The sequence below is a fragment of the Phalaenopsis equestris genome, unplaced genomic scaffold, assembly GCF_001263595.1.
Source record: "Phalaenopsis equestris unplaced genomic scaffold, ASM126359v1 Scaffold000610, whole genome shotgun sequence".
Lineage (NCBI taxonomy): Eukaryota > Viridiplantae > Streptophyta > Magnoliopsida > Asparagales > Orchidaceae > Phalaenopsis > Phalaenopsis equestris.
Window position 1 is genome coordinate 1,515 of NW_018165050.1, and position 26,516 is coordinate 28,030.

The following is a 26,516-nucleotide window of genomic DNA, read 5'->3' on the forward strand; positions in this document are numbered from 1 at the left end:
CCTTTAGAATGTGGAGTCAAGCTATCACAGTTTGATGAGGGAAAAAGAATTGATCCAACATTTTTCAAGAGTTTGGTTGGAAGTTTGCGCTACTTAACATGCACAAGACCTGATATTCTTTATGCTGTTGGACTTGTCAGTCGCTACATGGAGACTCCGACTGTTACCCACCTGAAGACTGCTAAAAGAATTATGCGCTATATCAAAGGTACAATTGATTTTGGCTTATTTTACTCATCATCCAACAATTTCAAGCTTGTAGGATATAGCGACAGTGATTGGGCTGGAGATATGGATGATATAAAGAGCACTACAGGGTTCGTGTTCTTCATAGGAGACACAGCTTTCACTTGGATGTCAAAGAAACAACCAATTGTCACTCTTTCTACTTGCGAAGCAGAGTACGTGGCTGCAACCTCATGTGTTTGTCATGCAATTTGGCTTCGAAATCTATTAAAGGAGTTAAGTTTACCACAAGAAGAGGCGATTAAGATTTGTATTGATAACAAGTCTGCAATCGCGCTAGCAAAGAATCCCATTTTCCACGATAGAAGCAAGCACATTGATATGCGTTATCACTACATCAGAGAATGCATCGAAAGAAAGGAGGTACAAGTGCAGTACGTGAAGTCTCAAGACCAAGTTGCAGATATTTTTACTAAGCCACTGAAGAGTGAAGATTTTATTAAAATGAGAAGTTTGCTTGGAGTCACAAAATCAAGTTTAAGAGGGGGTGTTGAAATATAAACTTGATTTTAGTTGTTTGAATAAAGCTTAATTTCTATAAGCTTATTCTAGAATATGTGGTAGGTATGAAATTATTGTGTAGTAGGTGTGGTAGGTGTGGTAGGTGTTGAATTATTGTGTGGTAGGTGTGGAATTATTTGTAACCATTGGATTGTAATTGTGGTGGCACAATCCTAGCCATTAATTTAGGAGGTACCACTAATATAAATAGGGGTGGAGTCTTTGAGTTTGTATCAAGCCAAGTAAAGGTGTTAAATAAGAGTGAAGCTTCTTCCATAAGTTGTGTTTTTGGCCTTTGTTATTTCCTAAAAGCTTCTCCATTCCAACAAGTAGCTCTCATTCGAACACTGCTAAAGGTTAACATAATCAATTATATTTTGCTTATTTCTTATCAAGTGGAAGGATTACTTATGTTTATTTATGAGCGTTAGGATTATATGAGCTCAGCTCCCTTTACCATTCATTTTCTTCTTTGTTATTTGATGTTTACTGAAAGGAGAACTAATGTTACATGTGAAGGTTGCAGTATTATTTTCATTTTCTGATGGATTCATCGAGTGCCTGGGTTACATATTATTCTTGTTCCTTGCTATTTTTAAGGTCATATAAGATGCAGATTTTTATCTTTGAGATTATTTTGGGGCTTCTGCTTTTAAATTTACCTATATTTAAGCTGGTGCTTTGGTTTTTCTACCTTGAATTTTAATAATAAGGATGCAAGATGTCTTCAACTTTTTGGAAGAATCTCTTCAGTACTGCAAGGTCGATGAAAATTCATTCCTCCTTTTCAGCCAAATAATGGCTTCTAGTTGTTTTCATGGCCATCGCTGATACAAGTTATTAAAAATCTTTGAGATTCAACTTTGTTATCTTTCTACATTATAATTTGGTGTTACTGCAACACATGTTTTCTTTAGGTTCTTAAGTGTTTTTTTTTTCTTTGGTTAAAGTTGCACGTTCCTGGATTCTATCTTCAACCTCTATTTGTATTCTTTATTGATTTGATTTGAAATGCATCATTAAATTTGAATATTAACTATCTTTTATATCATTTCTATTCTTTAACGATGGTGAAAATTATTGCTATATATTCTCATTATTAAATTGTAATTGTAATCCCTTTTGCTCTTTTGTTGTGCTCTAGCTGCGACAAAATTCATTCTTGTCAAGAATAGCTTCCTTCGACTCCTGTAAGGGGTTCCAATTTCTACCAATGATGATCAACAACTTTTATTTATGTTGTTGGTCCTTGCTTAAAGATAAATATTTCTCTCCCCTTGCACCCATTAATGGACCACCACCAATATTTGGCTTTATTATTTCCACTTTCAATTGAATTTATAAATATTAATTATTTCTTAGTGTTAAATCTTTTAAGAGATAGGTTTCCTATTGCTCATATATTTGTACAACTCAGTGAAGATCTTGTATTTATGAAAAAGGATAGAAAATTCATATCTGACTATTGTGCTTTCATCGACTACCGTAGCTCGTTCCTCTGCCCGAAGTAGAATACTAGGCTCTTGTTTCATATGGCTACGTGGACTCATGGATGACTTTGCAACACCTCGGCATCAACCAACCATGTCGTATTGTGATAATGTCTTCGCCATTGCACTAGCCAACAATCCTATATTTCATGCCCGCACCAAGCACATGAAAGTTGATTGTCACTTCATTCGCCACTGCTTTCAGCACCACCAACTTATCGTCCATCACATCTACGCGCAAGATAAAATAGCTGATGTCATTACCAAAGCTCTTCCCAACTCTAGATTTTAGAAGCTAATGAACAAACTGATAGTTCCTGCTGGGGATGTAACGCAGCCTGCTCCACCTCCCCGCCACAATACTGCCAAAAGCAACCACAAGGCAAATCAGAAACGTCCAACACTACAACTCATATCACACCGTTGCTTTCCTAGCAAACTTCATCTATATATCTCTATATATGTTACCTGTTGTACAAAAAGTTATCTTGCTGAAAAGAGCATAATAAAATTAGCTTTCAGCCTTCTTCTTCCCATCTGCTACTTTCCCCAAGAGAGAGAGAGAGACGAGGATGAGGTTTGAGAGAATGTCTCAGGGATTTTACATTGAACTTGAACCTCCGAAAAGCTAGAAAATGGCTAAGAGAAGTTCCGAATTATAGTATGAGAGAGAGAGAGAGAGAGATTTGGGAAAAAGTTCTAGGATCCACTCATTTCCTCCCAACTTCCCTTTTATACAAACAGAAGAAATTAATAAAAAATACAATTAGTACAACATGACACATATCAATAATATCTCAATGAAAGACGGTGACACGGGTGTCAAGCAACACTTTTAAAGGAGGATGGACCTGTATCATTGATAGTAATGATGGCATTTCCTAACAATTATCTCTACCCAAAGTAGCTAAGTCACCTCCTTGGAAGAGATGGAGTTTTGTTACTTCGTCACAGAGCTCGATTCAACCACTTCGTCATGTGAGCTCCATTCAGTCACTTCAGAAGATGGACTCAATTTAGTGCATTGATTTCCATATTTAGAACATGCAAAAAAAGTCTTTGTTTATGTATATGGTTGTTTTTGTCTATACGCTTAGGGATGTAATTTTTTTTTATTCTCGAAGAATTTTAATCTTTTTTATTTACAAACTTATCTTTCTTACGATATTTTCAATTATTCACTGCCCTCACAAACTATTTTTAAGATGAATTAATCTGCCGATACAAATACTAGACGCAGTATTCTAATTTGTAACGCAGGCTTAACATCAAATATATAAAACATTCATAAATTGTTTATTTATTTTATGTGTTTATTTGATGCTGAATTTTTGGTTTGTTAAATTCACTCTTTTCTAATTAATATGTTTGTGGCGAAGTTTAACTTACTGTGTTAACAAAAAAGACCGTGCCATTTGAATGAAACATGACAATACGATAAATAAAGTGTGACCTGACATGTGGTTTACTAATGGGACCGATGCTTATAAATTGAGAGATTTAAATAAGTGCATAACTATAACTTCATAGGATAAGAGGATCCTCGCGCAAAGACACAAAAATGATAAAAAAACTCGTAGCAGAAGTGATAATTTAATGTCTTAAAAATGATTTACAATGCATTTATAAGTACATGGGTGCTCTCTTTTCTTGCGTTAGGGAAAAACGAGATTGCAATCTTACACCTAAAATTACACTAATCTTTATACAATACAACGAAAATATTTTTGTTAGGCACAACATCTTTATATTTTACTAAAACGGTTTCAAGATGTGGCTCTCGACAATTGGTGGTTAGCGACACTGTGATGACCTATGGTGATCAACTGTGGTTGGCAATTGTGAAGGTCGGTTGTTACACGTTTGATTTTCTCTCCAAAATTATCTTTGATCATGTTGTCGTTATCCCAATTGGTGGTAGGAACAATCACACAATAGTGGTCCAATAATGGCCCCAGCCCACCAATGGTGGCCAGATAGCAGTGGTCCAACGATGGTTGTCAGACAATAATGGTTCAGTAGTAGTGATATGTCGGTGGCGGTAGTAGGTGTTTGGACGTGTAGGCATGCATGCATGATGCAAGTGTACATTTGGATACAAAAATGATTATGATTATGTGTTTAAGGATGTAATGGGTTCCATATATGGGTATGAATGTGAGCGGAGATGCAACAGTCTGTGTCTGGGGCGCTTAACAACGCAGACGAGTAGGGCATTGGGTGTGTGTGGGGCACTATGGGGAGCATGTGGGGTATTATAGGGGATATTCAAGCACACCTATGGGTTCGCGAGCTGAACGAAACCCCAAAAAAGCTGAATCACGATGCATCATTAAGAACCACTTCTATGCAAATTGAAGTTTTCTCCGGGTTGTTATTGCATTTCTCATTCAGACTGTTATTGATTTCATCAACTTATGTCGTTGTTGCATTCATGGACTAAGGTTGTTGTTGCCTTCCACGATGTAGGTTGGTTTTTCCTTCACAAACTTATTACAACATGCATTCTACTAATGCACAATAGGGTCAGAGAACTAAAATATATATGGTCAAAGTACAAGACCTTGGACGAGACACTGCTAAAAAATCAAACTCGGCGAGCATTGAGATCTTTCAGCTGACACGAAATGAACTATTCAGTCGGCCAACTAAAGGCCAAATCGAATAAAGATGTGAGCCATTCAACAGCCTAGGGGAAAGTGGAACGATAATTTTATATAAAAAGGTTCGACCATAATAACGGCAATCATTACGGTTACTGTGAATAATGCCGACAAAAAAAATTAAGTCCAATATAGACATTTCATAATATAATTATTATCTATTATAAATATAATAAAAGTAGAGTGTAAAGGGGACCGGAGGGAGGGGTAATACAATAGTTATTCATGTGCTCATTACTCTCTCTCTCTCTCTCTCTCTCTCTCTCTTGACTTATGTTGTCTTCCTTGGGTGTTATACACATACTTTTTTAGATTCAACAATTTATCAGACTTATATATCCTTTCTTAAAACAGGTGTAATGCTCTTATACTACTTCGTAACAGCCTGACCTCTCATCAATCAAGATATTGTTCCGTTTGGTCTAGTAATCTCTCACTTCTTATTACAGTGGTTTAACTTCAAGGAAGACCGCCCATTCAATGAGTGATCTCACACGAACGCTTGATTTTTAAGTTTCTTACGAAATTCTAACTATTAATGCAAAAGATATTTAAATATTTAAGAGTTTTCTTCATTTTATTTAAGGGTTCCACATAACAAGATTTTTTCAAGGCCGCCAATTTTCTCAATCTATACGGAGGAATTACAGGCATTTCCTTGGCAAGTTTGGGTTTTTTTAAACTCATACACAATACTAAAAGGAATTAATTATTTTGTTTTTAAAATTGACCGGAAGAAACAATGACACATGACGTCAAACTTGAACTATTAGAATAATAAGGGTCGTTTGGGGCAGCTTATTTAGTACGATGGTGATTTAAAACACACATGGTCTGTTTGGGTAAACTGCGTTTCGACAGCTTATGCGTTTTTAAAACGCTGAAAATAACATTTTCACACCGCACGTATATATATTCGGTGACAACTTTCTGACAGCGATCCGGATTTTTCATAAAAATAAAAATTTGTAATAGTTGCTCTGCCTAGCTTATCAACATATGATTTTTAATTAGTTGATCATCAAATTATTCAATAAGCTTCAACTGTCTCAAACAGACCCTAAATAGAAATCCTCAGTCACAAGAGTGATCGTGTAAATTTATGCAATTTTCTTTTATATATCTAATATTTAAATAGTTATATTTATTTCAAAAATATAATTACGGTTAAATCATATTAAAGTATTTTTATGATTTAAAGATTATGATTTGTTCTATTTTTAAATATTTAAAATTATATTTTTAAATATATAAATACACAAAAATATTAATAATATGCAAATTAATTCTTTTAGAAAATTAAAAATTAATTTCTGAAAAAAATTAGAAATTAAAATGTCATTAAAAGGATTAAAAAAAGTAAAATCACATACAATCTCCCAAAACTTGCTATTTACAAATCAAACATTTTTTTTTCAAATTCTCGCTCAAATATAAGAATGCTCGGTAAAATCCTAGCTCATGTTTTTAATTTTTATCAAATTTATAATAATTTGATCGTGATATGTATAAATACATCCCATCAATAGCTCAAAAAAAAAATCAAAATAATTAATTTATAAATATCAATTGTTATGATGATCTGTATGTAATTATTTTAAATAAAATAAAATATAATAAAATCGCTACTTAGTAATATTTAATCCAAGCCGACTAGCCAAGACTATGATCACCTCACAAGCTTTAAAATGCCCGAACGGACTATCTCGCCCAGTTTAGTTCGGCCTCCCCCTGAAAAAATTATTACGCCTGGTCTCCAGGTGTACAAATACCTTCGAAATCCAATGAAACACCTTCATGTAGGAGCTGATAGAAAAAAAAAATTATTTTCATTTGATCCAGCCCGGTAACACACGGGAATATTCCTCCTGTGTTATTCCGTATTATCCAGGTGTTATTGTGGTGGTATTGATGTGTTATTTTGTTATTATAACACTAAAAATATTATCAAGAATATTTTCAGAATATAATAACACCTGAATAATACGGAATAATTTTTTTTATTTTTCTATCACCGAGTGGCGTGATTTCCGGAGTTGGGATGTAACATTTGTTCCCGTGATCCCCTTCTCTCTGGAAAAAAATTGTGTGCGATAGACGTACACAATGCTGCGTACGATATTGAGGTTATGCCGTGGGTACAAGAGTGTTATATCCGCGGTATAACCCCTTGTATTCCCTATAACCTACTGTAACATACATATAACCTACTAATAAATTCTCAATAAATTCTCAATAAATTCTCAATACATGATAATAGAAGCCTTAAATTTATTTTAGATTAAAGATATGCTATAGAAGGTTACGAGAGGGAGGCTACAAGGGTTATACCGCGGTAAGCGTTGCTTAAGTGCAAATTTTTTGGCTTCTCTCTCTCTCGGAACAGCACTTAGGAGCAACCATGGCATTGGCTTCTGGCGGTCGCTTTATGCTGCCGCTCATCCCGTCCCGAAACCCTCCGAGAAAGCTTGTTGTCTTATACTCTCAAAGCTCTGATAGTCGGAACCCTAGCCCCTTTCTTCATCACAGCCCCTCCACCACAACCACACTGACACCGGCGGCGGCGGAAGCGAAGCGTTGCCTTCGATGCAGCGCTCTCTACGCCGACGCAGATAACTCTCCGACGGCCTGCGCCTTCCATGGCCACACCACCGGTATACTTCTTGCCCCCGCACGAAACTTGGCCGGCTGAATGGGTAACATTGATTTATTTATTTTCTACGGTTTCGATTGATTAGATGTAATTTCTTGAAACTGGTCTGATTTTGGTCCGAGGAAAGAGCAAAAATCGAAAATTTTTATCTGATTTTGAAATGACATTTCATAATATTGTTAAAATCACACCCCCAAATATCGTTCCTGTTGTTTTAGTAATTGACTATTTTTATGGAGAGTGATTCGCATATCACATATGCAAATCGAAAACATGCTAGCATGGATGGCCAATGGGCTGATGTGGCCCCGCGAGATCTACCTAAGGCGACCCAGGGCCGCACACCTAGCCGACCAGTCCCACGAACCAGGAAGGTGGTGCGTCTTAGACGGATGAGTGGTAGATCGCGCTTGAAGAATCCACCTAACAAGGTCCATTCGAACAAGCCCTCCATCCTCCAACTCAGATGAATCGAGAAAGTGAAGCGGATCTAAGATGGCTTATGCGCACCCCAACAAATAGCCGCCCGACCTAACAGCTGCATGGCCGCACCTATGGCTACCATGAGTGATATTCACATATAGACTAAAATACCCTCGTCGTATCTAAAAATTCTATGGGTGCAATATGTAAATATACAAAGACCCATTTCTATAAATTAGGGTCAATTTAATGAATAAATGTTACACAAATTTACTATTTTTATTGTGTTATTGCCCGAATGGCCAAAAACATGCTAACACGGATGACCAATGGCTGATGTGGCCCCGCAAGATCTACCTAGCGCGATCTAGGGCCGCACACCTAGCCGACCAGTCCCACGAACCAGGAAGGTGGTGCGTCTTAGACGGATGAGTGGTAGATCGCTCTTGAAGAATCCACCTAACAAGGTCCATTCAGACAAACCCTCCATCCTCCAACTCAGATGAATCGAGAAAGTGAAGCGGATCCCCCGGTTCCAAGATGGTTGATGCGCACCCCAACAAACAGCCGCTTGGCCTAACAACTGCATGGCCGCACCTGTGGGTACCATGAGTGATATTCACATATGGACTAAAATACCCTCGCCGTATCTAAAAATTCTAGGGGTGCAATATGTAAATATACAAAGACCCATTCCTATAAATTGGGGTCTATTTTATGAATAAATGTTACACAAATTTACTGTTTTTACTGTGCTATTGCCCCCCCTCATTCCCCAGTGCTCTATTCCTTTCGCAGATTTCTTGGATAGATTCAGATTCAATAACATAATTCTTATATATTTGCATCTTTAATGTCAAAACTTGAATACTTTAATAATACCTTAAGTCATATAATCACGTCGTAGTATAAAAATGAAAAGTTGTGATTCACTTTAAATAAATTATATTAGCAGTATGTTTGATGTGATAGTAACGAATTTAGGTTGGATTTGGATAAGTGTTAAATATGGTTTAGTAAATTTGATAAATTTGCATTTATCAAATCCATATTTGATGGAAAAGGCGCTCGTGAGCCACGCCAGAATAAATCCCATAAATTTGCCTGTGAATCAAATTCAACAAATTTGAATTTATATCGAAAAAGACACGGAACTGAAGATGATATGTAAATACATAAAAATTGTGTAGTGTGTATGTAAATTTCTCTTATAAGATTTACTAAAGCTACTAAAGTTGTTATCATACAACCCCTTAATAAGCTTGTTAAATCCTTTCATCGAGTCGTTCAATTAAGTTGTAGGAGAAGTAAATTTTGAGTGGCTTCAAATTTTAAGTAAAAATTCAAATTCAGAGAATTTTGATTTGTACAATCTTCATATCGGATCACAATCGATGATTTCTTGAGCTCAGTTTTATGATTTTATTAGTTTGACCCAAATCAGAACAACTTTAGGATCTTTCACAACCCTAAAAGTTTACTTAAAAAAATTTTCATTCCACTTCACAACTATAAGCACTCTGTGATATATTTTGATGATGAGAAGTAGGGACAAATATGCAGGTGAGAGGGGGTTATTTTCTCTGTCTCCGCCGCACCAAGGAATTGAAGGCGAGTGGACGGATAAGAGCGGTGTTATCGTTTATAGGTGGAATGATAAAGAGAAGAGGCCAGACGCTGGCATCTCAAATTGGAAGAGGAGATGGAGCTGTTGTTCTGAATATGAAGAACAAGCACCGCCGTGTTGTCGTGGGTACCATGTGTCTTATGATGATGGATTTACACTGTTTTAGCAAATGATTATTTGATATATTTATTTCTTTATTTTTTCAGTATCTGATATGCATATCTAAATTTTTGTTATGTAAACGGAGATATATTTATTCTGGTAATAATATTAAGTTTGTGTAATGGTTAGCCTAGCTGCTTAGATTGGGCTTTATGGTTTGTGTGTCAGGAGGTAAAGATGAGCACACCGGAAATTGATTAAATTTATTATTATTATTATTATTATTATTATTATTATTATTATTATTGGGTTATATATGAAAAAATTAGATGAGAAGATCCTAATTTTTTTTAAATAAGTTTTAATTTACTATTCATAAAATTTGTATTTTTTTTATGATCGAACCATCATAACAAATATTATAAATTTATTATTTTCATCATATGTTACATTTAAATTTGCAAAATGGTAAAAATTGAATAATTAAAACCTTGTTTATTTCATGTGCAATCTGATTCTTCATTCTATTCACTAAATCGCTAACATTATGCATGTTCATCAGTTTATGTTCTAACAATGACATAGTTATAACTTCAAGCTAGAGAGGATAAGAGAATTAATCTTAAATTTCAAATACATAAGATTATAAAAAAACTTAGAAGATAAATTTTTTACCATTATGCATAATGTTGTCAAATCCAAAGTGTCGCAAGCTGTTTTCAATCATCCCATAATGTCACACTGATTTCAGTTTTACCTTGTTACAATATCATCTTGTTATCGGAGCACGGTTCATGCACATCTTTTCTCATCATTCTCCAATTTATTATGCTTTTCATCCTTTTTTTAATTTATTTTCAAATTCTCTTTTCTCTGGAATTCTGTCCAATATTTCCTATTCATTAGCTTTCGTTGGCTGCAAGAAATATTTTGCGGTTTTGGAGGTATCGCAGTTTTAGGTTTCCATATTTATTGTTTTTGCGGTTCCAGGAAGTATTTGACAATTGAAGATGTTACCAAGTAGGAAAATTGTGTGTCCAACCCAAATTTGGTTGCGGGTGAATTACGGCAAGAAATTCGCCTTCTGCAAATAAGTTTGGCGCTTCTTGAATAGCGAATTTAGAAAAAATGTCAAAATGAATCAAAAAATGAGGTTATCAGCAAAGAAGAAGTTAACCTATTCCATCAAGAGATATCTAGTGGTGATCAACAACCTCTACGTACTTTATGGGATGAAAATAGAAGGAAGCCTCTAGATTTTGAAATCAAAATCGACCTTCCTTATTTTGATGGAAGATTGGATGTCAATGAATTCATTGATTGATCACATACAGTTGAAAGAATTTTGGAATTCAATGAGGTGTCACAAGAATATACGTCAAACTAGTGGTGATCAAATTGAAGAAGAGTGCCTCACTTTGGTGAGAAACTCGAAGAGGAATCAACATAAAGGGAGGATCTAAGATCATGTCTTAGACCAGATTGAAGAAAGAAATTCAACATAAATTCTTACCTGAACATTACCAATAAGAAGTTTTTATCTAGCTTCATAACTTCCATCAACAAGAATTTTCCGTGAAGGAAAATATCATTGAATCAAACAGTTGGAGTTGAAGTACAATCTTTCTGAATCCAAAGAGCACACTATTGCATGTTTTATGATTGGTCTACGACCAACTATTGCTAAGGTGGTTTAACTTCAACCATATTGGACATTCCATGACGTGATAAACTTTGCAGTGAATGTTGAAAAATAAAATAAATTGGGTATGAACACTCCAATATGCATTTCTACCATTGATTTGGGCGGTTCCAGCAAACCAGTCCTATTCTGGGCATAGGCCGGCGGTCGAAAAGTTGAAATCAATAGCGAAATTGCTTTCTAGCCGCGAGGGACTGCAACTACAAGTACATATGGTATATAATGCTTTTAATGTCATGGGTTCGACCACATAGTCTCGAATTGTTCTAATTGGCGAACTATTTCATTGGTGGAGGGGGTTGATCTAGAGGAGAATGATGTGATAGAAGAAGATACTAATCCAGTGAGAGACTAAATCATACATACAGATGAGCGAGAATTACGTGTGATAGGTCATCTCCTAGGTGTCGAACAATCTTTAAATAAAGATTGGCCATGACATAAGATCCTTAAAACCATATGCACACTTTAGGATAAGATTTGTAACCTCGTAATCGACGTTGGAAGTTATGAGAACATTGCAACAATCATGGTGGAGAAGCTTGGACTAACTATTCAACCTCATCCCTATCCCTTCCAACTAACGTGGCTTAAGAAGGGGGCTGAAATTAAAGTAACCTGACAATGCATGGTGTTGTTTTCGATCGGCTGGACACGCTTGTCAAATATTGCTTGGTCGGCCTTAACAATATTATTGTCGCACAATTCATGATGTGTATGTTAACACTTATTCCTTTATCAAAGAGGGAATCAAACCACTTTGATGCCTATGAAGGAAGCGATTTAGATGGGAATTGAAATCAACAATTTTACTCTATTATTTTTTAAAGGTCTTAAGAAGACAACTATGGGGTACCTTTTTATCATAGCCGATAGTTCCAGACAACTACTGACAATTCCTTCTGAAGTGCAGGGATTGATGCAACAGTTTAAAGATATATTTCCATCAAAGATTCCTATAGAATTGCTTTTTATGACAAAGGTACAATATGCCATTGACCTTGTGTCTGATCCAGTCATCGCCAACAAACCTGCATATATGATGTTTCCAAAGGAGCACAAAGAACTTCAACGATAAGTGAATGAGCTGCTCCACAAAAGCTTGGTGAGATGTAGTGCTAGCCCGTGCATGGTTTCAACTCTCTTGGTTCCAAAGGATGGGACACGACGCATATACATTGACAGTCAGGTTGTAAATAAAATCAGTATCAAATATAGGTTTCCTATTCCTCGATTGGATGATTTTTTTAATCAATTAAATGGACAACCATTTTCTCCAAAAAAGATCTTTGAAGTGGGTACAACCAAATACGTATGTGACATGGAGATGAGTGAAAAAAAACAACATTTAAGACAAGAGATGTGCTCTGAGTGGAAGCTGATGTCGTTCGGGCTTTCTAACGCTCCGAGCACATTTATGCGCCTCATGAATCAAGCTTTCCAACATTTTATGAGAAGGTTTGTGGTGATTTACTTCAACTATATTTTAATTTATAGTTCTAACAAATCTGAATATTTGCAACATTTGCAAAGTGTTTTAGAGGTCCTATGATGACAACCATTTTTTGACAATAAGGAAAAGTGCGAATTCTTAATTGGCAGCATCAATTTCTTGGGATTTGTGATCTCGACAGCAGGAATAGAGGTGGATTCCAACAAAGATGCGGTTGTATGGGACTGGCCGACCCCTAGCTCCTTCACGGAAGTTCGACAATTTCACTATTGGCCTCTTTGTATCGCCAATTCGTCAAGAACTTCATTACCATCGGCGCCCCACTAACAAAATTGCTCAAATTGTTCCATTTTTGTTGAACTGAGCAAGCACAACTCAATTTTGAGCACTTGAAACAAAATTGCTCAAATTGGTCCATTTTTGTTGGACTGAGCATGCCATCTTTAAAGCTTCCAAATTTTAATCTTTTGTTTGAGGTGGAATGTGGTGCTTCTGATACCGGTATTGGGGCCGTTCTTTGTCAATAAAGACATCTTGTAGCTTATCTTAGTGAAAAACTCAACGACTCTAGAAAGAAATATTCAACATATGATAAGGAATTTTATTCTATCATAAGGGCCTTACAACATTGGAGTCATTAGTGTTTAGCTAACGAATTTGTCCTCTTTACAGATCACAAAGCCCTTAAGAATTTTCAAAATCAAAATAAATTGAAAGGAAGACATGTCACATGGAGTGAATATACTTCATCCTTTCAGTTTACTCTCAAGTATAAATCAGGACTCTCTAATCAATTAGTCGATACTCTTAAGTCGCCGACAAGCTTTTCTATTTATTTTGCAACCTAGAGTTGTGGGTTTCAAACTAATATGTGGGAGTGTATGTCGAGGATCCTAATTTTCGAGTGACATAGCATCAATGTCTCGTTGGAAATTATAAAACCTTCCACATCAAAGATAATTTTATCTTCAAAGAAAATTGTTTTTGCATTCCTAAGTGTTCCATTTGAGAAGCTCTATTGGTGGAAGGCCTTGAAGGGGGCCTAACCGATCAATTTGGAAGAGATAAAACTCTACCTCTTATTCAAGACAAATTTTGTTGGTCCTCTATGCATAAAGATGTGGACCGCTATGTGAAATGATGTATTTGTCATTTAGCCAACAATGACTCAAAATTCAGGTTTATACCTTTGTCAGTTCCTTGGACAGATATTAACATGGATTTTGTGGTCAGTTTATCACACACTCAATGACATAAGGATTCTATCATGATGGTGGTGGATAGATTCTCCAAGATGGCTCAATTTTTTACCATGCAGAATCTTTTTACATGCCTCTCACATTGCTAATTTGTACTTCAAAGAGAATATTTGCTTACATGACATTCCATGTATTATCGCATCAGATTGAGAAGTTCTTAGGCCACTTTTGAAAGACATTATGGGGCAATTTGGGAACCAAACTTTAATTTAGTTTTGCTTCCCACCCACAAACCAATGAGCAAATGGAAGATGTTAATAGTAGTCTTGGAAATCTACTTCATTGCTATGTGGGGAAGAATCTTGCACAATGAAATCTTCTTCTATCACAAGTGGAGTTTGCCTATAAGAGTTCTCGTGGTCAAGCTTCCAAATACAACTTTTTTGAGGTGGCTTATGAGAAATCTTATATCTTCACTTGATCTTACATTGGATTTTCCCATTAAAGCGGTGACCCCAGACAATGAAGTTCACCCAGAAGAAATCCAAAAGCTACATAAATTGGTTCGTGAGAATATCATTAGACAAAATGAAGTATATCGATGACAAACAAACAAGAGTAGAAGGGTGATCACTTTTAAAGAAGGAAACAAATATGGATTCGAGTAAGGAAAGAGCGTTTTCCTCCATGAAGACATGGGTAACTCAAGGCCAAAGCTGATGGGCCTTTCCGTGTTGTGAAGCATATAATATTTCTACTACATTTAACGTTGCCGACTTGACTCCATATTACAAAATCAATTCTGAAATTGCTTTTAATAAAGAATCCCCGCAACTCCAGGAGAATGATGTCGGAGCTAAAATCGTTATGTTTTTAATATGGTGTCATACTTGTAATTAAGTCTTTTTTCTTAGTTTTTAATTTTTGTTGAGAACTTGCTTTTGTATGTTAGAAGAGGATGGGGAGTTTTTAATTGGTTGTAATAACCTTTCCCATATCCTTCCTTATTAAGAAGTGTATTCAATATCATGGAGTGGCGCCCAAGTAGCGAGCAACACTCTTTTTTTTCAATTAGCACATTATTTCACTTCCTTAGGACGTTTGGCCCAACTTTTTCTCATGTTTTTGGAATTTTTTAAACAACAGGTTTCAGTTTTGTCTTTTTAAGTCATCACTCTTGTAACTTCTTTATCAGTTTCTCAAATTTATCTAATTAGCATGCTCTCCTAGGCGTCGCGCTCCTCAATCCCCAATGACCTCCTTCCCATCGTCCTTCTATTTTCGATGTCTCCAGTATTTGAAGTATGCTTAGTTAATAGAGCGTTTTTAATTTGGTCTGAAATGATGAACTATGTAAAACCGTTTGCTCTTTGTAACATTTAACAAATATTGTAGTTCATTACGAAGTTTCTTATGATATCCTTCTTTGTTTGGTTTATATATTTTCCGTTTGTAACTAGGGCTCAATTGCCTATTTATCCTCATATGTAGCAATGTGATTTGGTGGGGTGAAAATCATTAAGGGATTTGTGGTTGCATATGGGTAGAATTTGGGTGCAGTTTGAATGTGGGGTCAGAGTAAAGCAATTGTAGTGTAATTTATATGCTTGTTTGGTTGTCTGTAAAATGAATGCAAGGAAACTGTTATCTTTTTGCTTGGTTGTAAAGTACCTAGCAAAGCAGAAAAAATTCCTAGAGCAACTTGAATATTCTTGAAGTATTGAGCCTCATCAATGTGCAAAATAAAAATTTTAATGATAAAGAAATTTAAATTATCTTCAAAAAAATTACCAATAATTTAATGATAAATTCAAAAATATCATGACTATTTCACATATTTAAAATACATCTGAACACACGAGTTTGTATCGCAAAGTCATTACAATTCAAAAAAGTCAATGCTAATAAAATCTTTTAGATGATGTTTCAGTCAAAAGTATGCGTATTATTGCATATTTAATGATCAAAGTCATATTTCAATCGAAAAAAAAACAAAGGTGAGTTTTTTTCCAAATAGTTGAGATCTTGTCCACTTCGGGCTTTGTATCGGGCTTGGCATTTGCTCTTGGGATGAAGATGCAAGCTTGGGCCTAATTTAGTGCATCCCCATCTTTTTTATGCAATATGCATGTTTATAACTTAGCATTGATACATTCTATATGTTTATTACTAGGCCAAATTAGAAGGATAGAAGCAATACATTCGACAAACCCAACGTGAACTCATCAAAACTCATGAATCAGCCATGATTGATATAAACTCATCAAATTCACTATAAAATTACTTGTTTCACTGCAAACTAGCCAATTTCAATATTAACTTGTCAATTTCAGTATAAACTTTGCCACGGCTATAAAATAATACTCTATTTGTTTTTTTTCATGGTAGCTCAACCAGATCGTGCTCGTTAGCATTTTACCGAGAAAGTTGGGTGCTTCCCTCAAGACATGATTTCAGCTAACTATTAACATGATTCAGTCATAATTTACACCAATTATCTATATGTATTTTCATATATTATTGGCCTCACATCTCATGTATTTTTATAGTAAGGGATCATAACTTCACTGGTATAGCTCAAGTGCATCTTCTTTTTTTAGGGCCAAATCATGGCTTGACTTATGAATGGGGGTTTAGGGGTAAGGCTTGAAACGCTAAGTTATTTCCATTCAATTCTTGTAGTTTTTGCAATCTATTGGAGTCTTTGAGCTTCTCTCTCCAATTTTTTTTCTTATTAATTTATGTTTAATTTGTTTCATTGTCCTTGTTATTAAGGGTTTGATATTATCCACTGACAAATTTGACTTGACTATTACTAAGGCTTTAGATATTGCCACATGCTGAATCCTTATCTATGTTATGAGTCTTACACTTATTTTTTTTCTTATAATGTGGCTAAAAGTTAGTTATTGTTTTTCTTTCCTTATCTTTATGCATACTTTTTTAAATTATAATTAATTTATATTTTAATTAATTTCATTCAAGTGAGTATTTGTGATAAAAATGACTTTCTAATCATACTTTTGTAAAGATACAGATTTTTAGCTGCAGATGAAGTAGCCTAGACATTTCTTAAAAAAATATAAGGTCAAACTAACTATTCACTTTTAATTATAGTTTAAGTTAAAAAAATATATTTCTTGTTTTATTTGTCTTCACTGAAAATCTTCTGCAAAAAGAAAAAAAAAAGGTCCTTGAAATGGGCAAAATAGCTTTATATAAAATGTGTTGGGTTTTGATATAACTGATTGATTTATGTCCAATCTTGAGAACCAATTCAATGACACTGAATGCAGCCTTACATGTAGCTGATAGTGTTTCGGATAAAGATAAATACCTTAAAAGCATTAATGGTCCTTAGCCACGTTGAGGGTATATAGAAGAGCTAGTCTTTCTGTTCTTTGATTTTATTCTCTCTGATCCAATAGAAAAATGATATAAATACTTTGCCACTCCATCCTCGCTTTGTAGTAAATGAATCTGATTGATGATGTATAAAGAAGAAATCACCGAAAAGATAGGAATGACCTCTCAATTGATAAAAGTAAAGAGTGGCACTATTTCTTCCCCTTTATTGGGTAGGGGAACCTTTGCCACATTTGCATAAAAACAAGTTTAGATTTGTCATCTTGAATGAAAAGGCCACTGCGTCAATGTCTATTTTATTTCAGAAACTGCCGTAACTGTTATAGAGCATAGCAGTTTGGAAGATATTATATATATATATATATATATTCAAAAAAAAAAGGTCGGAGGCTATTATATGAGCCCCCAACCACCCTTATGTACTTAACTATTCGAGGATCGCCCTCACTGCTGACAAACTGACCAGAGGGCGGTTCGAACCTGTGACCTGAGGGGACTTACGATCTTCAAAGAGGTTGTTCTACCAACGGACATTTACATACATACCACTAAATCTTTTATATCACATAAAAAATATCATTATTTTAACTTTTGAAAACTGAAATACTCATTTTTCATGCACAAGGAAGGTATCATATATATAAAACGAAGTTTAGGTGTTAGATATGTAAATACATATGAATCAAGTGAAATGTGTATATATAGATCTTCCTAAATACAATGGCAGCTTACAGATACCGTTGGTATAAAGAATTCAAACTCAATCTTTTTGCTAACCAGATAAGTATCCAACCGTTTATACAAACTCTAGCTCTTTGTATTGGCACATCGGCAAACAATATTTAATTATTATTTTTTTGTTCCTTACATGCTACTGATCTGATCAATTTACTGCAAGTAGAGAGAAAATATGAGGAAAAGAAAGTTTTCCTCGCTGCAATTACAGATTTACAGGTTTTTATTCTCTATATTCATGCAGAAGGAAATCACTGCAGTGAAAATGACATTATTGGTCCATGCTTATGGTTTTTGGTACTGTTGGCCTGATGATATGACGCGCATGTGTGGCTTACTCAATGATGAGGAAGTCTTTCTTGTTTGTGGATTTAGGCCCCCGCTTACTTTTGCTGCAGATATATGCGGGACCGGAAAGATCTAACTGTTATGTAATGCATTGCCTTTTAGTCTGTAGAGTCGGTCTCATGTGGTTTGAAAGGACCATGACAGTCACCAGTAAGGATTTGTTCTCCACTAATGGAAGTAAAAGGCAGTTTTAGTTAATTTTTTCTTAAATACGAGTAATTTACCTGGATTTATCCAAATTATAGCTTCTTACTGAAGCTAATAGACAATGCATATATCAATCAGATAGAATCATATTATATTAAAAAAATATCATCATTACTATTTTTAAAAAATGATATACACTTTTTCATACATTGATTTATGACATCAAGTGTTATAAGTGCAAACACGAAACTTTCGGTGTCATTTATGTAAATAATCTGAATTGAATGGTATGCTCGTAAATTTCCTTAGAAAAAAAAATCAGCATTTGGAGTTGCCGACACATCAGAGTGTGCAGTTCATGAAGCTGGGTTTGTCATGGCCCTGATTGCTGACGGGCAATGAAATTAGTTCCTGTCGGTGGTCAGACAAGTCATCTATGTTGGCCAATAAATTTTCATTTTTAGTTTTTTAAACGTTAAGCCGTTAATGATATACTTCGTTTTCGGTGGTCGGACAAGTTACCTCTGCTGGTCTAAAAATGTTATTTTTTAGTCTTTAAGCATCATCTTAATTACAACCTGCAAAACTGTGTTGAATATATGGGCGTAAGAATTATAGCTTCTATCTGTCTTAAGTTTATTTTAACCTGCAAGGCTCATTCCATTTATTGATCCTATTACACATTGCATGATGGATAGTTACATTTGCCGACATTTCTATGCAGCTCGATTGAAATCAGTCTTGCTTGAGGAAAGCTAAAGTTCTCTTTTTTATTATTTTTTTCTTTTTTGCATGTAGTAATTAAGCTGGTGGAGAGATTTGGATCACCTTAATTTCAAATAATGGTGCACAATTAGATTAGTAAAATAGAGAAGGGTATAGAATGTCTTTTTATGTGGTAAGTCTATTAAAAAAAGAGAAATTGACGTACATACCACACTATTCTTATGTATTTATATGTTTAACACCTAAATTTTTATATTTACATTTATAACATTTTGGTGTCATGAATTGATGTCTGACAAGCTGTATTTTACTTTTATGAAGTAAGTAAAAATGTTATTCTTGATGAATATTAAGGATTTAAATGATATGCATGTAAATATGAAAGTTTAGGTGTTAGGTATGTTAATACATAAGAATTGTGTGGTATGTTATGGGGGAATAGTTTAATTTAATTGAGTTCTATTAGTAGTGATACGAGTCATGAAAGGTGGCATTTCCCGAAACTCAATGATAAATAAAGATAAGATGTTGTTAGCATCTTTGATGTTGGCAAAGAATTAAGGTCTGGTATTGCAAGGAATCATGATTTGAAGTTGGTTGATAACTTGGTGTAGAGAAAATTTGGGAGGCCATTAAGTATGATTGGGATGACTGAAGGAACAATGCTCTTTTGCTTAGTTATGTGTTATTGAAAAAAAAAAAAATATAGCTTAATATAGCTTAATTAAGTATTAAAAATAATCATAATTAAATAGATAAAGTCTATATATTATCACATGATAAACTAAAGTTGATAATATTATTTTAGGTGAGAAAAATGCTTGATTTTGGTTCTCATATAATATAATTAGCTTACACACTCACACATGTTAAATTATTTTAAAATTGCTAAAAAAATTAAATTAAATTTCACACTCAAGATTATGTGTACCCTAATTTAAAGTGGTATGAATAGTAAAAATTGGGCAAGTGGAAGTGTGATCTCATGTTTAACTTTGCCATACTGATAATATTGATTGATATATACCCTTTCTGATGTTATCTTTGTCATATTGCAATGAACTTTACTCTTATCATTAAATTAGTATTTCGACCCAAGAGAAAAAAATCTTCTAATTCTATCATTATAAATGGACAATACACTCGAAGAAATACTTGCTCATCAATACGAGAATATACAATAACGATGTTATTTTGCACTGCAGAGTAGAAAATAAAACAAAAAAAAAATATTCCACTTTTCTTGACTTTGAAATCTTACCTTTTATTTATAATCTGTCATCTTGGGAATGTTTCTTTTCCTACATCATTGATGCATTTTGCAGCTTAAAAATGATACAGGTGCTACTTTATATGAGGAAAGCAAGCCAAGAGAGTCAGAGAGAAAGACAGATCTTACCATTATACTAATGACATGCTTAGTGCTACTTAAGAACAGGTAAAATGCCTTAATCCTTGTCAAAGTGCGCACGATGTGGTGCTGTTTGTTACATTTTTCAAACTAGTTAAAGATGAACAAAAGGTTTTTTGGTGCTCTAGTGGAATTTTAATTTGGATTTAGCATTAGTTGACTGATTTGATGTTTAACTTTGATTTTTAACTGTAGTATATTGATAAGAATAATTTTAATTTGTTGGTGGAGAAATCCAAGTTGCATTTGATACAGTAAATGACATGTTCTGAAAATTTGTACTCATACGGATAAGAATCTATTCTGTCTTATATCAAACAACTATTTCAAACTTTATTTTTTTTTGAACAAATTCTGATTATTCAGTTAATGATGCTATGGTGTTGAAAGCATTCAATTTATGAAGAATTTTGGACCAACAGCCAAGCAATACGATTTAAAGTATAGGCTTTGTTTGAGAAGACAATATAGTTTCATTTGGTTGGAGTGAATGATGCCTGAAATTTTTTTTATTTGGTAAAGCAGTGGGAGACGAAGGTTTCTCGAAGTTATGTCAAGAGTGCAAAGTTTTCGCTGTTTCAGATCGATTCTGCCGAGGAGACCGGTTGACCGACCAAAAGAAATTGTTCGATTCCAATAAGAGGTCCGTCGGTCGATGATCTGTCAGTCGAAAGCTTATGTCGATCGAAAGCTTCTATCAATCTATTTCGCTGTAAACTCGATTGACTTCTTGGCTGATGGATTTCCTATTCTTTAGCTTGTAACTTCAATTGCCTGGTCTCCATTTCTGGATGCTCGATTTCATTGAGATTTGTGTTGGCATTTTTGTAGTATATGTATTAGTTGCATTTTTGTAGTATATGTATTAGTTTCCCGATTTTCCTACTTGTTGGCGACAAATACGATAATGATAGGAAGAATAATCTCCGGAGTGTGCTTTCCGGAGGACATTCTGTGCTTCATCTTCCTTCAAAAACCTCAAGTACACCAAAGTGACCAACCGCTTGAAGAGTTTTCAGTCGATCATCAGATATAATGCAACATTGATCTTAAAACATCTCAAGTCTGTAATGTCTTTTGTTATCTTTGAAGTCTTCAAATAGAGGTTGTATGGCTCCATTCAGTTTTTTGTTCCTCCAACCTCCACCGCCATACTCTCAGGCTCCTCAATTGTTAGTCGAGAAATTATTTGAGATATTCCACCCAAACAAATGTTTTTGGGTAGGATATCAACAACATGATTCTCCTCCCGACTGACATGCTTGGCGAGGTATTTAGCCATTAATTCATCTCTCACCTCGAATTTCCTGTTGAATTGATTTACAATAATCTACGAGTCTGACTTGACCAGTAAATCTCGAGCGCCTATTTCATATGTCTGTCGAAGCCCAACAATCAAAGCTTCGTACTCCACTTGATTATTTGTGACATCAACTCCAAAGAAACCGACTTATAAAGATGTTCCCCAACTAGACTGATTAAAGCCAGACCCAGACCAGTGGTCTCCTGTTCAGAAGCTTAATTGATGTACAAGATTCACGTTTAATCATTGACCATATTTCCCTCGGTCAATTACTTCACCCGAAAAAAATTGTCAGGAAATCAGTGATTCCCTAAGTTTTGATGGCAACTTAAGGGACATAATTTATATCATACTCACTGAGTTTCAACGCTCACTTCAATAATCAACTGAAATGCTCCGGTTGTGTGAGTACAAACTTGAGCGGATGATCGACAATGACCCAAATCAAATGCATTTGAAAATATGGTGAGTATCTGTGAGCTAAATTAATCAAAGTGAATTTTTTCATAATTGGGTGCCTGAATTGGTTCCTCTTAGTACTTGACTGGTATAATAAACAAAATTTTTTTTCTCGCATCCTCTCTAACCAACACCGAATTGACAGCCTCTCGCCCGACTGCAAGGTACAACGAAAGTTCTTTTGTTGGCTTCAGACTTTGAAGTAAGGATGATGATGCCAACGATTCCTTCAAACTCTTGAACGCCTCTTCACATTTGGTTGTCCATTCAAAACACTGATTTTTTCTTAGCACTTTGAAAATTGTTACACATCTGTCTCTCGACTTAGAGATAATTTGGCTGAGTCCTACCATCCAACTGTTTAACTTTTGAACTTCATTGGTGTTTTGGGGGGATGACATATCCAAAATTGTCTATACATTTTCAAGGTTGGTTTTTATTCCCTCGAAAGTTAACAAAAAATAAAAGAATTTAACGACCGATACTCCAAAAGTACATTTCAAAGAATTTAACTTCATATTGTATTTTTTGAGTGTTTTGAATGATTTTTTCTTTTTTTTTGATCTTTTATGTGTTGTATGACCAATTTAATTTTAACCAAGACATCATGCACATACACTTCACCATTTTTTCTTTTCTGATTTACGAAAATTACATTCATGAGGCGTCGATAGGTCGCCCAACATTTTTGAGCTCAATGGGTATTACATCAAAACAAAAAAAAAAAACACCTTGAACAATAATAAAAGTTATATTCTTTATGTCAGTCGGGCGTCTTGATATGGTGGTAATTGAAGAAAGAGTTAAAGAAACTCATCACCGAGTATCAGGCCGCTGCATCCACTAGTGTGTCGATCTTGGACAATGAATATGTGTCCTTCGTGCAAGTTGCATAAAGTTTGTGAAGTATACACACATTCTTCATTTGTTATTTGCCTTCCGAACCATCACCCCTTTCAAGAGCCAGGTTAGGTATTGGTCCTCTTGGATATATCCAGCTTTTTTCAGCTTATGCACCTCTGTTGTTATTGGCTCAGCTAAAGTTCTGGTCGTTGATCGGATCTTATGATGCACTGGTCGAGTTGTAAGGCCAATGCTCTGTTATTGAAAAGCAACATCGACCGAAATCCCAGGCATCTCCGCCGATGTCCTGATGCTCACGAAGGGTCTAGTTCAACAATTTTTTGTACCCTGCATCAAAGCTTTTACTGATTAGAAAAATTTTATCAGGCTCTTTGTTGTTGGATGCAGGTACTTCGAGGATGTTATCATTGGTCTCGAGACCCCCTTCCCATTGGATCTGATTGTCGAGCAGCTCATGCTCTATGCTAGTGACTGGTCGAAGGTAGAAACTCCTCGACTACTCCAAGTTCCCTTGGATAGTGATGATCTCCCCATCCCTAGAAAACTTAACAGCCACGTGATAGGTTGAAGGCACTTTCCGATGAAATGTTCAACAACAGTTAGCTAAAAATAGCATTGTAAGTTGGTAGAGACTCCACTACCAGAAAATCATCTATGTTGGTGTACTTCTTTTCTCGCTCACCCCATGAGACGCCCAGAGCAACAACACCTAAAGCCTCATTTCTCTCATCCGAGAAACAAAATAATGGATTGGTCGGTGATGTCAACTAGTTGGTTTTCAGCGCAATCTCGTTTAACATCATTTTAAAAATGATGTTCACCAAACTTCCAATGCCGACTACGATACTAAACATCTGATCATTATTAATTAGTGTAGTATTAGCGATTGCATCGTTATATAGGTCCATTTTCGGCGGAAGATCTGCATCTATAAAAATAATGATGGGATGGTTACACTTGTAAGAAGTGACAGAACATACCTCTTCCGATCGAAGCCTATTTTGACTGGGTCGACAAGTTGACTCTCCACCTCCCAAAAAAAAATTGCCAGAATGATTCTAGTTATGTGAACCTCGTTCACCCGGATAGGTCCATTGGATGGCTCCTCGACTGGAGCCTTTCCCTGTTTCCGGTTATTTTCTCCGACAACAACAAATTCATTTAGCTTCCTAGCCTTGATCAACTCCTCTACCAACTTTCGAAGATGGTGACACTTCTCTGTCTCGTGTCCATGCTCACAATGGTAATCGTAATATTTGTTCAGATTCTTGAGGGTAGGTCTGAGTTTCATCAGAGGAACTTTTCTAAAGTACTTCTTATTTTGAATGGCATCAACCAACTTTGCCATTAAAACATTCAGTGGAGTGAAGCACTGCATCTCCCGATACAAATGTGTCTGCTCGTAGTTCTGAGTTGGTCACTGGTCTAACTTTCAACTAGTGCCTCAATTTTCTTGGAGCAATTGATTATTGCTATGGTGTGGATGACCGATGGGCTTTTGGTTATCCTTCATCCACTGCCCTTCATCATGTGTCATCCTCTTCTTTAATTGATTATCAGATGATTTTGGTTTGAACCCAGAGGGGCTCTTCGCTTCCTCTGCACCAATGTGACTGTTGGTCATCTCCAACAACGCAGAAAAAAAATTGTGTTCAAGAAAATTCAAGTCATACTTGAATCGCCCGTCTCTAACCCCTTTTGCTAGAGCAGTTTGGGCAATCAGTGGTTGTAAGTCCTTTGTTTCCAGCATTTCCTTCTGGCATTGAGTGATGTAAGCCTCCAAACTTTCATTCTCTCCTTGATTTATTTGAAGCAGAGCCTGAGACTTTTTCCTTAGCTTCTGCACATAGGCGAAACCATTGAAGAGTCGTTTTCTTAAGTGTCATCAAGAAAAGGAGACACTTCATTGTTTATCTGCAGTACTCTGACCATTTACTTGAAAGAGGCCAAGTGATCAGCTGGGTTACTCTTTCTCTTACAAGGATTCAAATGAGGAATCCTTAACTTTGTTGGTGGTACCTCCTACATGATCAGTCGAGTGAAAGCATTGTCTGGGGATGGCTGAATTGGCACTTTGACACGTTCTACCTAATGCATTACCATCACATAGATCCAACACTATCCACTTGCAAGTAATCTCCTTACTCTTGGGTCACTTGATTGCTCACACGTTCACTGTACACTGGTGGATGCTCCAGGAGGACCTCCAGAGGGCGAGTTCCCCGACATCTCACCTCTATAAGCGGCGTCTGATCATTCCTTCGAAAGAGTGCTTCTCGAAGGGCCTCAAAATGAGCCCTCATCTGCCCCCACAACACCTAGAGTTACTGCTGAATCTCTCGATTCTCCACTTCTTTGTGAGCTCCATAAGTGTTCAGTTCTTATGTTGTGATTCTCCTTCGTAATATGCTCTGCTTCTCATTTGTGGTATGTCCATGCTCACCGCATTACCTTTTAGGATGTTTAATCCTAAATCATCTTTCGAAATACACGTCCCGATAGTTAGAGCTCAGAAGACAGAAAAGAGAGATCAAGAGTCAAGAGAGAGTAAGAAGTCTCTTTTATTTATGTCCCGGCCTCCTACTTATAGGGGTCTAAAAACACAATTACAAATAGAAGGGAACGGTTATAATAAGCATCCAAATAACTAAATTCTATTAAATAAAAATTATATTATAATACAAAGAAATATATTGTCTATCGACCGCCAGATGCCCCGGTAATAGTTGGTTATGCAGGTCAATTGAATCGATTGATCCCATCGAGGAGACCAGCCGTCCGATCAAAGAAAAGTGTTCGATTCCAACAAGAGGTCCGTCATCAATGATCTATCAGTCGAAAGCTTCTATCAATCGAATGATTCTATTGGTATAAAGCTTCTATTGATCCATTTATTGTAAAGTCGATCGACTTCCTGGCTGGTGGATTTCATATTAATTAAGTTACTTATTATTTTACATGGGTATTCAAGAATGAAAGAAAAGCATGGGATATAGCTTAACTGATTATTTTATTAATTATAGTTAGGGTTGTAAACGAGCCGAACACGAGCGAGCCTGGGCTCAGCTCGTGGTTGGGTCGACATAAAAAACCACAGC

The 26,516-nt window shown here is 35.6% G+C and overlaps 1 protein-coding gene across 5 annotated transcripts; it reads left to right on the forward strand.

Moving 5' to 3' along the window:
* The first annotated feature begins 7,203 nt into the window (after positions 1-7,203).
* LOC110029929 lies at positions 7,204-21,659 on the forward strand. Of its 5 annotated transcripts, none has more exons than XM_020732424.1 (3): positions 7,204-7,554; positions 20,723-20,819; positions 21,315-21,659. In XM_020732424.1, the coding sequence occupies exons 1-3, from the start codon at positions 7,302-7,304 to the stop codon at positions 21,430-21,432; spliced, it is 468 nt and encodes a 155-aa protein (XP_020588083.1). In that variant the 5' UTR covers positions 7,204-7,301; the 3' UTR covers positions 21,433-21,659. The 5 variants fall into 5 exon arrangements, with proteins under 5 accessions (XP_020588083.1, XP_020588085.1, XP_020588086.1 ...); XM_020732426.1 differs by having other exon boundaries at positions 21,318-21,659; XM_020732427.1 differs by lacking the exons at positions 20,723-20,819; positions 21,315-21,659 and adding an exon at positions 18,405-18,711.
* The last annotated feature ends 4,857 nt before the right edge of the window (positions 21,660-26,516 follow it).